This window comes from Mus pahari, chromosome 5 (genome assembly GCF_900095145.1).
Source record: "Mus pahari chromosome 5, PAHARI_EIJ_v1.1, whole genome shotgun sequence".
In the NCBI taxonomy this organism is placed as follows: Eukaryota; Metazoa; Chordata; class Mammalia; order Rodentia; family Muridae; genus Mus; species Mus pahari.
The window spans coordinates 106,050,339-106,065,259 of NC_034594.1; the positions used below are offsets into that span (position 1 = coordinate 106,050,339).

General features: G+C 46.2%; 1 protein-coding gene across 1 annotated transcript in view; it reads left to right on the plus strand.

Moving 5' to 3' along the window:
* The first annotated feature begins 7,544 nt into the window (after positions 1 to 7,544).
* Positions 7,545 to 14,921, plus strand: part of Pm20d1 (peptidase M20 domain containing 1) — a 23,009-nt gene continuing 15,632 nt past the window's right edge. The window contains exons 1-8 of the mRNA XM_029538689.1: positions 7,545 to 7,713; positions 8,836 to 8,922; positions 11,330 to 11,562; positions 11,961 to 12,047; positions 12,542 to 12,675; positions 12,946 to 13,065; positions 14,312 to 14,387; positions 14,848 to 14,910. Of these exons, the coding sequence (XP_029394549.1) occupies positions 7,545 to 7,713; positions 8,836 to 8,922; positions 11,330 to 11,562; positions 11,961 to 12,047; positions 12,542 to 12,675; positions 12,946 to 13,065; positions 14,312 to 14,387; positions 14,848 to 14,910 (969 nt within the window). The remainder of the gene's footprint in view (positions 7,714 to 8,835; positions 8,923 to 11,329; positions 11,563 to 11,960; positions 12,048 to 12,541; positions 12,676 to 12,945; positions 13,066 to 14,311; positions 14,388 to 14,847; positions 14,911 to 14,921) is intronic.

Sequence of the window (14,921 nt, forward strand, 5' to 3'; positions counted from 1 at the left end):
AAGACAGTGACAGTATACTCATATATACATAAAATAAATAAATAAATCTTAAAAAATATTCAACCACAGAAAGTACAAATCATGAGAGACCAATTGAGAACTCTTAATGATTTTCAAAAATTGTTGGGAGACATTTTTTTACTAAGGCCCACAACTGGATTAACTCCTCAAGAGCTAAGTAATCTATTTCAAACCTTACAAGGTGATAAAGATTGAAATAGTCCATGAAAATTATCAGCTGAGACTGAAAAAGAATTGGTTCTGTTAAAAAAAAAAAAAGAAATTACAAGGTGCTCATAAAGATCGTTGGGATCCAAAGATGGATTGCATTTTGATTATTTGCCTTTTACTCCTTCTCTCACAGGAATTCTTATACAGAGAGATCATATTTTAGAAGAGTGGATATTTTTAACATACAAACAGAGTAAAAATTAAAGACCTATATAGAAAAGATATCTGAATTGATTCTGAAAGAAAAAATGAGACTTCATCAGTTACCAGAAATAGATTCATTAGAAATTGTGGTACCTTTTACTAATGCAAAAATTTCCTCATTATGGGCAGAAAATAAACATTGGCCAAAGGGCTTGCAGTAATTTGGTGTGAGGTGGGGAGTAGAGGAGGGGGAGAAATTAATGAATACCATAAAAACAAGTGACTTCTGTTTATAAAAAGAACTAATTGAACTCTTACACATTACCAAGCCCTGCTGCAGCACGAGGTGCAGCCTTGGCTATCTCTGGAACACAGTTTCTTTGTGCTCTCAAAAATCACTTCCCAGAAGATTTCGCCTCAATGATGCTGGTCTCTTCTTAATCACCACTAATTTCTTAGCTCCAGCTAACCAGCATCAATAGTCCCAGTAATGCAAAGTTTTCACTTTAATAGTTCTGGTATCTTACAGCTGATTCCTTGGCCCCAGATAACCAAAACCACAGAATCTTCACAATCAAAATAGCAACAGCCCTGATAAGAGTCTTTAATCTTCCCTCTGAAATTTCACAAGTCAGGCCTCCATCTTCTGTACTGTTCTCAACATTATCTTCCAAGCGCCTACAGAACATCTCACAGAGCTCTTAATATCCCAATGACTCTTCTAGCTCAAAGTTCCAAAGTCCTTCTACAGTCCTCCCCAAAACATGGTCAGGTTGTCACAGGAATACCACACTCCCAGTACCAATTTGTCTTAGTCAGGATTTCCATTCCTGTGCAAAACACCATGACCACGAAGCAAGTTGGGGAGGAAAGGGTTTATTCACCTTATACTTTCCACATTGCTGTTCATCACCAAAGGAAGTCAGGACTGGAACTCAAGCAGGGCAGGAAGCAGGAGCTGATGCAGAGGCCATGGATGGGTGTTACTTACTGGCTTGCTTCCCCTGGCTTGCTCAGTTTGCTTTCTTATAGAACCCAAGACTACCAGCCTAGGGATGGCGCCACCCACAATGGGCCCTCCCCCCTTGATCTCTAATTGGGAAAATGCCTCATAGCTGGATCTCATGAAGGCCTTTCCTCAAGGGAGGCTCCTTTCTCTGTGATAACTCCAGCCTGTGTCAAGTTGACACACAAAACCAGCCAGTACACTCTCCAACCATCTCTTAACTCGATTATTCTGTGTACACTAATCTAAGTTCTGCCATGTGGTTGTTTACTTACCTCTCCTAAGTTTCATTCCTCCAACTTTCTTCATGTCTGGCTGGTGAACTGCCCCCCTCTGACTCTTTCCCAGAGTTCTTTTCTCTACTGGATGCCCCACCTTCCTAGTCTGCCTTCTGATATAGGCCATAGGTGTTTTATTTTAACCACTCAGAAGGTGCCTTAAGCAGACAAGGAAGGACAGAGATACATCTTCCCACAGTGTACAAAACATTACTCCAACAGGAAGTATCTGTCCTTGAACAAGGGTCTTACAAGTTAGAGGCATTTTTGTTTCATGGATCTTAGGTACAGTAATTAAAACTTAAAACACTGGGGGCTGGAGAGATGGCTCAGTGGTTAAGAGCGTTGACTGTTCTTCCTGAGGTCCTGAGTTCAATTCAAAGCAACCATATGGTAGCTCACAACCCTCTGTAATGGGATTCGATTTCCTCTTCTGGTGTGTCTGAAAACAACTATAGTGTAGTCACAGAAATTAAATAAATCTTTAAAAACTTAAAACATAACTTTGGCTCTCGCAGTGTCTTTGTAATCTGTCCTCCACATAAATACTCAGGAGTGGTTTAGCTGGGCTATGAGGTGATCTTTCTTTAGTTGTTTGTTTGTTTGTTTGTTTTTTATTATCAAGCCAGACAGGATCCCAGTACTGAGAGGGGGTAGTGGACAGAGGGTCCCACTCCTAACCAAAAACCTTGTAACTGATCCCTGCTGGCAAAGGAAAAACCAATTTTCTTTAATGGAGTAACGGCCCAGAAGCAGTTATCCAAAAAAAAAAAAAAAAAAGAACTTAATGTTTCTTTTCTTTTCAAGTTTTACAAAGCATTTAAATTTTTTAAAACTGGATTTTTTTTAAAAAAAAAAAGCAGATTTTAAATATTTATGGGACTTTTTTTAAGATTTATTTATTTATTACATGTAAGTACACTGTAACTGTCTTCAGATACTCCAGAAGAGGGCGTCAGATCTTGTTACGGATGGTTATGAGCCACCATGTGGTTGCTGGGATTTGAATTCCAGACCTTCGGAAGAGCAGTCGGGTGCTCTTACCCGCTGAGCCATCTCACCAGCCCTTTATGGGACATTTTAAGATTATAAAATGTTTTGTATTATGCTTTTATTAATATGTAATTTTTAAAAGGCATAAATAAATGGCCACAGCTATGAGCACCAAATACTAAACACCAGAAAACAGGATATTTCTATCTTATGATGCAGTAAGACAATGACCTAAGCAGTCTGGCAAAGAGCCCATAGATTGTCTCTCATCACCTATGGTCTATCAGACCAACAGAGACTAAGAATATGTGTCTAGCCACAGCTGACCAAAGGTAAATAAAGACACGGACAGATGGAGGAGCAGACAGGATGGGAAACAAGGAGAGTATTGGAGTGGGAGAACACTGTGTATCCCCACACAGACATGCACCTACGCATGAACACACACACATGCAAATGCATTTTTCAAAGTGAAAACATTAACATTTTCTTAAGTATTAGATTAAGATGAGCTCAACTTCTGTCTTAGGGTTTTATGTCTGTGAACAGACACCATAACCAAGGCAACATTTATAAGGACAACATTTAACTGGGGCTGGCTTATAGGTTCAGAGGTTCAGTCCATTATCATCAAGGCAGGAGCATGGCAGCGTCCAGGCAGGCATGAAGCAGGAGGAACTGAAAGAGTTCTACATCTTGTCCCAAAGACAAACAGAAGATTGACTTCAAGGTAGCTAGGGAGGGTCTCAAAGCCTACCCCCAAAGTGACACACTTCTTCCAACAAGGCCACACCTACTCCAACGAGACCACACCTCCAAACAGTACCGCTGCCTGAGCCAAGCATAATCACACCACACTTTCGTAGGGTGTCACCTCTTGGCCAGACTATTGACCTTGCTCAGCTGAAACGTTAGATCTCCGCCCAGGCAGACGACCTAGTCTACTAAGCCTCACTGCTGCGATCGAATTACTCCTAAAGACTCCTTGGAATCACTTAGAAGCTGGATCCGAGACGAGTCCTTCAGACGCTCCTAGCATGCCTAGCCTCTTTCAAGGATGAAGCTGCTAACAGTCCCAGGAAGATTTCTGGCATTTAGCCAAGAGTTAAGCTGGCTACTTTCTTTGGGGTCTTTTTTGTCCTAACCTACTTAGCCAGTTGTACCTCCTGTTTTCATCATCCTCCCTTCCCAAAAGGTAACCCTCACTGTCATTATGGACTTGGGGCTACAACCTGATTGACACCTCCCAGATGAATGGGGGTGTCAGGTGCAGCAGGCAGGGCACCCCTCCAGTGGACCTATCTAAAAGGCCCAAAATATGCATCCGCCCGTTTGCTATATCCCAGCCAGGAACTCTTGTTTCTCTTCCAGGCTGGAGCAGACACCGATGCCGAACATGTTTGGAGGCGGGCCACTGAAGAAGACAATGAAGCTACTGGCAAATGAGGTGTGGGAGGAACATTGCATGCCCCTGGCCAGCTGTGGAGGAAGAGCAGAGAGAGGGTGGAGGAGGAGCTGTGGAGTAGTGAATGGCCACTGTGTCAGTCAGGTCTCCGTCCATTCTCACCTATTCCCAGCCAGCCGCTGAGCCAAGAGAGGGCTTGTTGTCTGAAGCTCACGGGACATAGCTGAGGCCCTACAGCCTAGCATACTCAGGTCCCTTGAGAGCTGGCTCCCACTCATCCTTGAGGATGCTGAGCAAGTGTTCCAAATAGTCAGATATGCCCACCCGGGTGGGAAAATGCCTCACTCCGGCTTCATGCAGACTGGGCCAGCTGACCTCAGTGGGGACTTGAGCTCTGAGGGCTCCAAGGTAGGCCTGAAGTAGAGAGACTCGGGCCTCAGAAATAGCGTCCCCACTCTGCTGACCCCTTTCCTTCCTGCTAACCTTCTTCCTTCCCTTTCAGTTTTCCTTCCCTGTCAATATAGTCTTGAGAAACCTGTGGCTATTTCGTCCCATTGTGAGCAGGTAATAGACTACATTTACTCTCTAAATCTCTCACCTCCAATACCTGCTTCCAAGCTCATTTCTTGGCTTACCTGGCCTGACTACTCATCCCTCGGCCACAGACACTTCGTGTTACTAATGTATAGCTCATGTCTCTCTCTAGCTTCAAGATCTCCAAGGTTTAGGAAAGACAGTGAAATCCCAAACTTTCCTTTCTCTCCATCGCACAGTTCTTCCTGACGTCTAACCATCTAAGCCTTTCTGATTCAGGCTATTGGAGAGGAATCAGCTGCAGACTACAAACAGCTGTGAGCTCTGGATATGCTGACAGCTCATTGTGAACCAGTCTGGCTGATTTGATTGTTCCCTGTCTCTTCAGCTGGGTCAGCTAGCCAGCTGCTTCTGATGAATACCCCATTGCCTGAACCCCCTCCCCGCTTTTGACCCAGCCTTCCAGTCTTCCTGGGCCCCAATAACTGTGCCCTAAGATCAGCAGCACCTAAGAGCCATATATTGCCCCATATCTTTAACTAAAATAACTAAGTCAAAAGAAAACTCCCTAGCATAGAGGACAAAATGGCTACTTATAGTATCCATCGGCATACCAGGGAAGGTGCATGTGGAAAAACCCAATAGGCCCAGATCTATCAACAGGTAGACTTATCAGCTGAAATAGTTCTACAATATGACAAGGCAGTTGACCTGCTTTATGCAGAACAAGGAGGTATTATGTCTCTATAAGAAAAGAATGTTGTTTCTATATAAACCACTCAAGAAACATTAGAAATAATCTGGCTATATTAAGAAAGCATTGCAAAAAGGAGGGAGGGGTGACTGAGATGAAATAAATGACTTGCCTTCAGTCTCATCTCTAGGCTCCTCCTAGGTAGGAATGGATGTCAGCCATCGCAGGGCCTTTGACCCTTCTGGCTCTGTTAAGTGCTGTTAGCTCTTGCATCATTAATGTCTTAACTAGATTAAATCCTACCACTAAGCTGATGGTTATTAGATACCAATATAAACACGTCGAAGTCAAGGATTTGACTCAGGATACAACTCCAGAGGGGGGGATGTGAGAACCAGTTGTTTTAATGATTGTCCATGAAGCAAAAAAATGCCTCTAACCTGTAAGACCCTTGCTCTGGGGGAGATGCTCCTGAAAATGCTGGAGGCTAGTGTCCATGTTCTCACTCCCCTAAACTGGTTTGTTTGGCCCAACTGCAACCAATGTGCTTGATCACATGTAGGTGGGAGGTACATGGGCAGGGATTATGGCAGAATGCACGCCAGCCACATTTGGATGTAGCCCTTATTAAACTCACACACACACACACACACACACACACACACACACACACCAGACTGAGACTAGTTGGGATAAGAGGTGATCAGTGGATGTGTGTGTGTGTGTGTGTGTGTGTGTGAGAGAGAGAGAGAGAGAGAGAGAGAGAAGCTTAGGAATAAATTTAATCAAATTATATACATGAATAAAGTGTGCTAATGAAACCTGTCTAGAGAGACAGGACTGTGTTTCATTTTCTCTGTCAATTAAAGAATTAAAAGGAAGAGCTATTTTCAGAGTCCCAGCAGGACCATCATATTACACCTGGAAAATCAGAGCCCCTCTTGGGGTTCTTGGTGTCGTTAATAAAAGAATTTCAGAGCCATCACAGACGGAAGCTTGAGGACAAAGAATACACTCAAACAGAAACTGGTGGACAGTTTGTTGGACTTTAACAGGAAACCCCAGGGCAGGCCGGCTTAACCCTCAAAGCTTTGGGGAAGGGACCTGTTGCACTGGATTAGTTCTTTTTTTAATTGGTTATTTTATTTATTTACATGTTCAAATTTCAAGTGTTGCCCCTCCCCTTTCCTGGTCTCCCCTCCCATTGATGCCAGACAAGGCCATCCTCTGCTACATATGTAGCTGGAGCCATGGATTCCTCCCTGGCTCTTTGGTTGGTGGTTTAGTGTCTGGGAGCTGTGTGTGTGTGGGGGGGGGGGGGTCCAGTTAGTTGGTACTATTGTTCTTCCTATAGGGTTGCAATCCCCTTCAGCTCCTTCAGTCCTTCCCCTAACTCTTCTACTGGGACCCCTGGGCTCAGTCCAATGGTTGACTTTGAGAATCTGCATCTGTATTATTAGTCAGGCATTAGCAGATCCTCTCGGGGGGTAGCTATACCAGGTTCCTGTCAGCAAGCACTTCTTGGCATCAGCAATAGTATCTGGTTTGGTGTCTGCTGATGGGATGGATCCCTAGGTGGGGCGGTCTCTGGATGGCCTTTCCTTCAGTCTCTGCTCCATTTTTTTGTCCCTGTGTTTCCTTTAGACAGGAACAATTCTGGGTTAAAATTTTTGAGATAGGTGGGTGGCCCCAACCCTCAACTGGGGGTTTACCTATCTACTGGAGGTGGTCTGTACAGGTTCTATCTCCCCTTTGTTGGATACTTCGGCTAATGTCATATCCATTGGGTCCTGGGAACCTCTCCCTTCCCTGGCGTCTGGGACTTTCTAATTGCTACCTCCAGTTCCCCCACCACCACCACTGCTACATATTTCTCTTCATTTTCCTGAGGACACAAGGACACATCTTGGCATGCTAAGAAAAGGTTCAAAACTGGAGCAAACGCTCCAGAGCTGGTATGTCAAAGCACTACCTATCAACAGACACATTGTTACAGTTTATGATGAAATTAAAACCATAAACACCACACACACACACACACACACACACACACACACACACACCCGTTTGCTCTCATAGTAAATGCCAGAACAAGAGCGGGCTAGTCCTGACTCTTGCCTAGAGGGCAGGAGCTCAAAGGCGGGTCGCTCTATTGATTGGTTGGCTGCTGTCCAGGCCAATTGATGATTGGTCAGCAGCGAGTCAGGCTTTAGGCTATTAAGTCCAAACTCCAGCCCGACTGGCAGCTTCTAGGGAGACATGGCTGAGCCACTTGTTAGCTTGCCCGCCTGGGCAGCTGTGCTCCTTCTCTTTTTCGCTACGGTCTCCGGATCCACCGGCCCTGGGAGCAGGGAAAATCGGGGGGCGTCGCGGATCCCTTCCCAGTTCAGCGAGGAGGAGCGCGTCGCTATAAAAGAGGCGCTGAAAGGTGAACCTCCGCCCCCTGGTGCTCAGATGTGCGTCCCTCGGTCCCAGAGGGCCTACCTCCCTCTGCAGAGAGATTGCTCGCTGCTCTGGCTGGAGTTCCACGCGGGCGGGCCCAGCCAGCGCTCCCGCAAGCGTTCGGGACACCGTGCCCTGGTCTAGCGTGCTACTTGCGTCGGTAATCCCTAGCCTAGCCTGGAGGCTCCAACTTCTCTCCTCTCAGCACTGTTGGCACCCACCCTACCCCTCCCTGTCTGCCTCCAAAAAGTATTTGTAGCACTTTAAACTCTAAATCTTAACCTTTTCAATCTCTGCGGTGCCTTAAAACAAAACTGAGTGGCTTCGTTAAATGATCTTCCCCAGGGCTCCAGCAAGGGCTAAGCTCTGGATAACATTGTAGAGTCAGTAGAACTCGCTGGCTCTGAAGAGAATGAATTATTCCTGGGGTATATAGAGTATGTAGCTAGTTCTCCCCTAAAACAGACTTAACAAGGCAACTAACTCATTGGCCTTTCAGGAGAAAAGAGCATTTGTGCAGGCTGGTGGGATGCCTTGTAACCACTGGGCTCAACTTCTCTTTTCTGTTCATTAAGTAGTGGATTTATTTAAAAAAAAAAACAAAAAAACAAAAAAAACAAACCTGCCTGCGCAAACACATGTACGCGGACACAGGGATCAAATGCTAACCCTTAGTGGGAGCTGGATTGTGTGTGTAGTGAAGTGAGATGCCCGGGAACAGCTTTCCCAGAGCATTGGGCAAATAGCCCTCCGCAAGCTCGTTGGTTGCCATCATCTGTCTATTTTTCTTCTCCTCCTTCTTCTTTCTTCTTGTTCTTTCTTCTACTACTTCTTTTTCTTTCTTTTTCCTCCTTCCTTTCTCTCTCCCTCCTCCTCCTCCACTACTTCTTCTTCTTCTTCTTCTTCTTCTTCTTCTTCTCCTCCTCCTCCTTCTTTTCTTCTTCATCTTCTTCATCTCCTTCTTTTCCCTGTCTCCCTCCCTCCTTCCTCCAAAGTGCTGGGATTACAGCTGTGCACCACCACATTCAGCTATGGTTTCAGACTTTTATCAGAAACACTCAAGCTCTATCAACCTTAATCCTCCGTCTCTGACCACTGAATCCCACAGGCGCCATCCAGATTCCCACGGTGTCTTTCAGCCACGAGGAATCCAACACCACAGCCCTTGCTGAGTTTGGAGAATATATCCGCAAAGGTCAGCTATAAACTAAGGGCTAAGGGTGGCAGACATACACTGGAGACTTTGTCCTTGACGGGCAATAAGGAAATATATTTTGTCATTAATAGAAGACAGTCAACTGCTCTGGGGTTGCCTTTTAGTTTGTACATAGAATGTATAAAGGGGTGAATCCAAACATTCTACGGTGGAGGGTAAAGTGAGAACTATAGATTAGCTTTTGAAGAACTAAAACTGGGACCTAGCTGTGGGTTTGGGGTTTGACTCGCCGACCTTTTCCCTAAGTGTGTATCAGTTAACGAACTCTACCGTTAACAGGAAACACAAGGAATTCACTCTCTTGTGCAAATGTCTAGAACTCTGTCCCAGCACTTCCTTCCCTGCAGCCATACACATGCATGCAGCATGCAGGCACTCCGTCTAGTGGGCTCCATTCACAGTAATTATTAACACGCTCCTAAGGCCTGCCAGTAATGTGACTAACCTGCCCTGAGAACATCCATACCTGCATACAGAAGTATGGCTGGACAGAGCAGTTTTTATCTCCACAAAATACAGGGTGGACATGCTCTTTTCCTTCTTCATGATAGCCTGCCTCATTTATAATAGCCTAAAATGGAAACAACCACGTTATTCATCACTACACAAATGGCCAATTAAAGCATACATACTATAGGTGCTGGAAAGATGACGGCTCGGTGGTTAATAGTGCTTACTGCTCTTCCAGAAAACCTGGGTTCAGTTTCCAGCATCCACATGGTGATTCACAACTACCTGTATCTCCAGTGCCAGGGGATCCAACACCCTCTTCCACTCTCCCCATGAGCACTAGGCACACACATAGTACACTGACATACAATCAGGCTATATATATATATATATATATATATATATATATATATTAAAGTAAGTCAAAATAATTTTTAAAATATTAGATACAACTGTCCATATCCATGGATTTTATATGTGTGGATTCAATCGACCTTTGATTGAAAATATTAAAAAAAAAAAAAAAAAAAAGAAGCTAGGCATGGTGGCTCACACCTGTAATCCCAGAATTTGGAAGGCTGAGGCAAGAGGATCATGGGTTTCTAGACTTCATAGTGAGAGCCTGCCACAAAACAAAACAAAAACAAAAACAGAAGAACTTGCTGTGCTGGATAGTTTAATGTCAAGTTGACACAAGGTAAAGTCATGAAGGGAAGAGAACCTCCCTCAAGAAAACGCTCCGTAAGATTGGGCTGTAGACAAGTCTGTGGGGCATTTTTCTTAGTGATTGATGGGAGAGGGCCCAGCCCATTGTGGGTGGGGCCACCCCTCAGTTGGTAGTCCTGGAGTCTATCAGAAAGCAGACCGGAGCAAGCCAGTAAGCAGCACTCCTCCTTGGCCTCTGCATCGGCTCCTGCCTCCAGCTTTTGGCCCTGTTGGAGACCCCGTCCTGACTTCCTTCACTAATGAACAGTGGCAAAAGAAATGTAAGCCAGTTAAACCGTTCCTCCTCCAATTGCTTTGCTCATAGTGTTTCATCACAGCAATAGGAACCCTGAGACACTTGCATATGGCTCTGTCTCTCTGTCTGCCCCACCCCCATCTGTTTTGGTTTTGAGACAGGGTGTTATTATGTGGCCCCAAATAGCCTTCAGCTAAGGTCCTCCTCCCTCAGCCTCCTGAGTCCTAGGACTGCAGGCACATGCCCGTGAAGCTTTCTTAAAGGAGACAGATATCAGAATTTTGTACATAGTGATCATGTTTACCTCTGAGTAATTTGGGTATTAGAAACTATTACATTCCTATTTACAACAACCCTCATTTGTAAAACAGTTAATGTGTGATAGCATGTTGGGCTAGAATGAGTCAGATCTTGAGCTATTACCCATAGTGTGTGTGTGTGTGTGTGTGTGTGTGTGTTTTGCCTGCATGTATGACTATGCACTATGTGTGTATAGACCCTTCAGAGGCTAAAGGAGGGTATCAAATTCCCCTGGAACTGGAGTTACAGGTGGTTGTGGGTCACCATGTGGATGCTGGGAATTGAACCTGGCGCTCTACAAGAAAAACTAATACTCTTAACCTCTGAGCCATCTCTCCAGCCCCTAATATTTAATGGCACAGTTTTAAATAACATATTAAAATAGGAGGGGTTTGATCCTGGAGGGAATGTGTGTGTGTGTGTGTGTGTGTGTGTGTGTGTGTACAGTATATTGCATATATTTCATATTTACACATATATGAAAGAGGAATTTTAGAAAGTCAATAGACAGATCAGAATTTAGATCTAGGGGGCACTCATAGTAAAAAAAAAAATTGCAGAAAGAAAGAAAGAAAAAAAGACTTGGGAACAGGAAATGGTGGGGGAACAGAGGACACAGAGGACACCACCCTGTGGCCCTGACTTGCTTACTTCTTCTCGTCTCTCCTCCTCAAGCCTTCCCTACACTGTTCCACAGCAGCCTTGTCCAACATGAAGTCGTGGCCAAGTATAGCCACCTGTTCACCGTCCGAGGCTCAGACCCCAGTTTGCAGCCCTACATGCTGATGGCTCACATTGATGTGGTTCCTGCCCCGGAAGAAGGATGGGAGGTGCCCCCGTTCTCAGGCCTGGAACGCAATGGCTTCATCCATGGCCGGGGTGCACTGGACAACAAAAACTCTGTGATGGTCTGCAGTGCTATGCTTACTATCTGACTTAGGGTCCCGGGTTAAATCAGGATGGGAGAATTCGGCTGGTTTTGGGGAGGAGGGAGGTTATGCTGAAAGAATTGGTGGTGGGGGCCTGGATGGTAGTTATCAGTTTTTTTTACTCCATTTTTCTGAACCTTGATTTCTCAACCATGTAGGAATTGGGGGGGGGTTGATGACCCCCTGCACAGGGGTCCTATCAGCGGACCTTGACAAATACATGCTTTTCTTGGGCAGTGAGGAGTTTCTACGGAGCTCTGAATCACCTGAATTTGTTCTCTTGAAAGCCAGTCTATCAGATCTTAGTTCCAGCATCCCTGAGGAATGCCTCCAACACCCAGCTTAGTTCATGAGCTTTCTCTTCTTCTGAATCCCAGGCGATCTTGCATGCTTTGGAGCTCCTGTTGATTAGAAACTACAGCCCCAAAAGATCTTTCTTCATTGCTTTGGGTCATGATGAGGAGGTAAGCCACCTTACCCAGTACCTGTTCTGGGGCCCCTTCTGGAGGTGGGGTGCTTTGCCCTGATTCAATGTGCCCATCCGCTGTAGAGGTTCCATGAGATGCTATAACTATTGGCCAGTTTCTCTGTGGGTCTGTGTGCCAGAATCAAACTCCTGCTAATATCGAAGGCAAACAGATAGCCTGGCAGTTCTACCCCAGGAAACCTAAGTACAGAAGAAAGAGAACTGAGGATTTTCTTTGCGGCGATGCCACTGGCTTTAAGCCTGGATGATCGCTTCACTCTCTAGACCCCCAGTTTCATTTCTGAAATTAGTAGGGCCTAGAGGGACTCCGACACTGAACAGTTAGTTCTGCAAGACAGTCATCTCAAGCCCCGCCCCACAGAATAAGACTAGGAAGGAAGGTTCTGGAGTGACGCATGGATCTGCATTTGCTGTCTCTCTGTGTCTGTTTCTGGCTGAGACAGACTGTGGCTTTGGGCCTTCTATCTACAGGTGTCTGGGTCAAAGGGGGCTCAGAAGATCTCAGCACTCTTGCAGGCAAGGGGTGTCCAGCTAGCCTTCCTCGTGGATGAAGGGAGCTTTATCCTGGAAGGCTTCATTCCGAACCTCGAGAAGCCAGTTGCCATGTAAGTGAAGCACCCCACCTTCCATCCTTTGAAGAGTTATCGCTGCATTTGAGGTAAATGCAGCCTTCCATCTGTAAGGCGTGCTCAGATTTCTGTTGTACCATTGCCTCTCCTTTCAACATGGGCTTCTTCTCATGTTGATTTTTTTTTTTCAAAGCAGCAAGAAGCTGGCCTCCCAGACCACCATACAGGTGGACCTGTGGGTCTGAGAGATAACTTGGTGAGAAACGGCCTGAGGCCTCACCTCTGATCCTCTCCCATCTCCCACAGGATTTCAGTCACCGAGAAGGGCGCCCTTGACCTCATGCTGCAAGTAAACATGACTCCAGGCCACTCTTCAGCTCCCCCAAAGGAGACAAGCATTGGCATCCTTTCTGCCGCTGTCAGCCGGTAAGCAGCTCCTGGCTCTTCTCCCAGGACGGCCTTGGATGGAAGACTGGGCACTTACCCACTCTGAGACTAAAGAGCCAGCCTGTTTTCTGCCCTGAGGTTGGCCTGGGGAGAAGAGGTGCAGGCTATAGGAGGGACAAAGCCACCAATACCCAGAAGAGTCCTGGGATCAAAACAAAACAAAACAAAACAAAAACAAACAAACAAAAAAAACCTATCGGTACAGCTAGAGGGCATGCAGGAGCCAATGCACAAAAACCAAGTCAAAGCTTTAGCCTGCGAGTCCAGTGCCAAGCAGTTGGCAGTGACCAGGAACGCTGTCTAAATTCTCCTGCTGCTCTGGCAGGAGGACAAAGATAACTAAGGGGCACTGGCTATGGATGAAGAATCAAGGTTTGCAAGAGCAACACTACCTGCGTCTAGGTTCTCTTAGCAAAATAAGAAGAAAGTGTGTTGTCTAGTTTTGTCGACTTGACACAAGCTAGAGTCACTGGAGAGGAGGAAGCCTCAACTGAGAAAATGCCTCCATGAGAGCCGGTTGTATGAAAACCAGTAGGGCGTTTTCTTAGTTAGTGGTTGATGTGAGAAGACCCATCCCGTTTGGGGTGGCGTTACCCCTGGACGGATGGTCCTGGGTGCTATAAGAAAGCAGGCTGAGCAAGTCCTGAGGAGCAAGCCGGTAAACAGCATCCCTCCATGGCCTCTGCATCAGCTCCTGCCTCCAGGTTCCTTCCCTGTTTGAGTTCCTGTCCTGACTTCCTTCAATGATGGACTGTGATGTGGAAGTGTAAGCCAAATTCCCCTTCCTCCCCAAGTTGCTGTTGGTCAGGGTGCTTCCTCACAGCAATAGTTAACCCTAACCAGCATGGAGAGCTGTGTCATCAGATAGGGAATGAATAGCCACCGTGTATCAAGGCTTTATGTCAGGGAATACAGAGAGAGAGAGAGAGAGAGAGAGAGAGAGAGGTCCCCTATCCTAAGGAAGGCCTAGGTGGTCCTGGCACAATTTAGTAAGCACTGCGACACTGGACTCAGGGTGCAGAGAGCAATGCAAAGCCAGGACATGGCCCTGACTTCTCCTGTGACTAGAGTAGGAGGTCTGGCTCCTCAGCTCAGGTTGGTGGGGGTGGCAGGCAGGCTCAAACCTGAGCAAGGTGGACAAAACCTTTACCCATCTCCCTCATCTTCAAGATGCTGATGTTGGTCTGGGAGAGGCCTGATCTTGAGACCTCCGTTTCTCTTCCAGGCTGGAGCAGACACCGATGCCGAACATGTTTGGAGGTGGGCCACTGAAGAAGACAATGAAGCTACTGGCAAATGAGGTGTGGGAGGAACATTGCAAGCCCCTGGCCAGCTGTGGAGGAAGAGCAGAGAGAGGGTGGAGGAGGAGCTGTGGAGTAGTGAATGGCCACTGTGTCAGTCAGGTCTCCGTCCATTCTCACCTATTCCCAGCCAGCCACTGAGCCAAGAGAGGGCTTGTTGTCTGAAGCTCACGGGACATAGCTGAGGCCCTACAGCCTAGCATACTCAGGTCCCTTGAGAGCTGGCTCCCACTCATCCTTGAGGATGCTGAGCAAGTGTTGCAAATAGTCAGATATGCCCACCCGGGTGGGAAAATGCCTCACTCTGGCTTCATGCAGACTGGGCCAGCTGACCTCAGTGGGGACTTGAGCTCTGAGGGCTCCAAGGTAGGCCTGAAGTAGAGAGACTCGGGCCTCAGAAATAGCGTCCCCACTNTGCNGACCCCNTTCNTTCCTGCTAACCTTCTTCCTTCCCTTTCAGTTTTCCTTCCCTGTCAATATAGTCTTGAGAAACCTGTGGCTATTTCGTCCCATTGTGAGCAGGTAATAGACTAC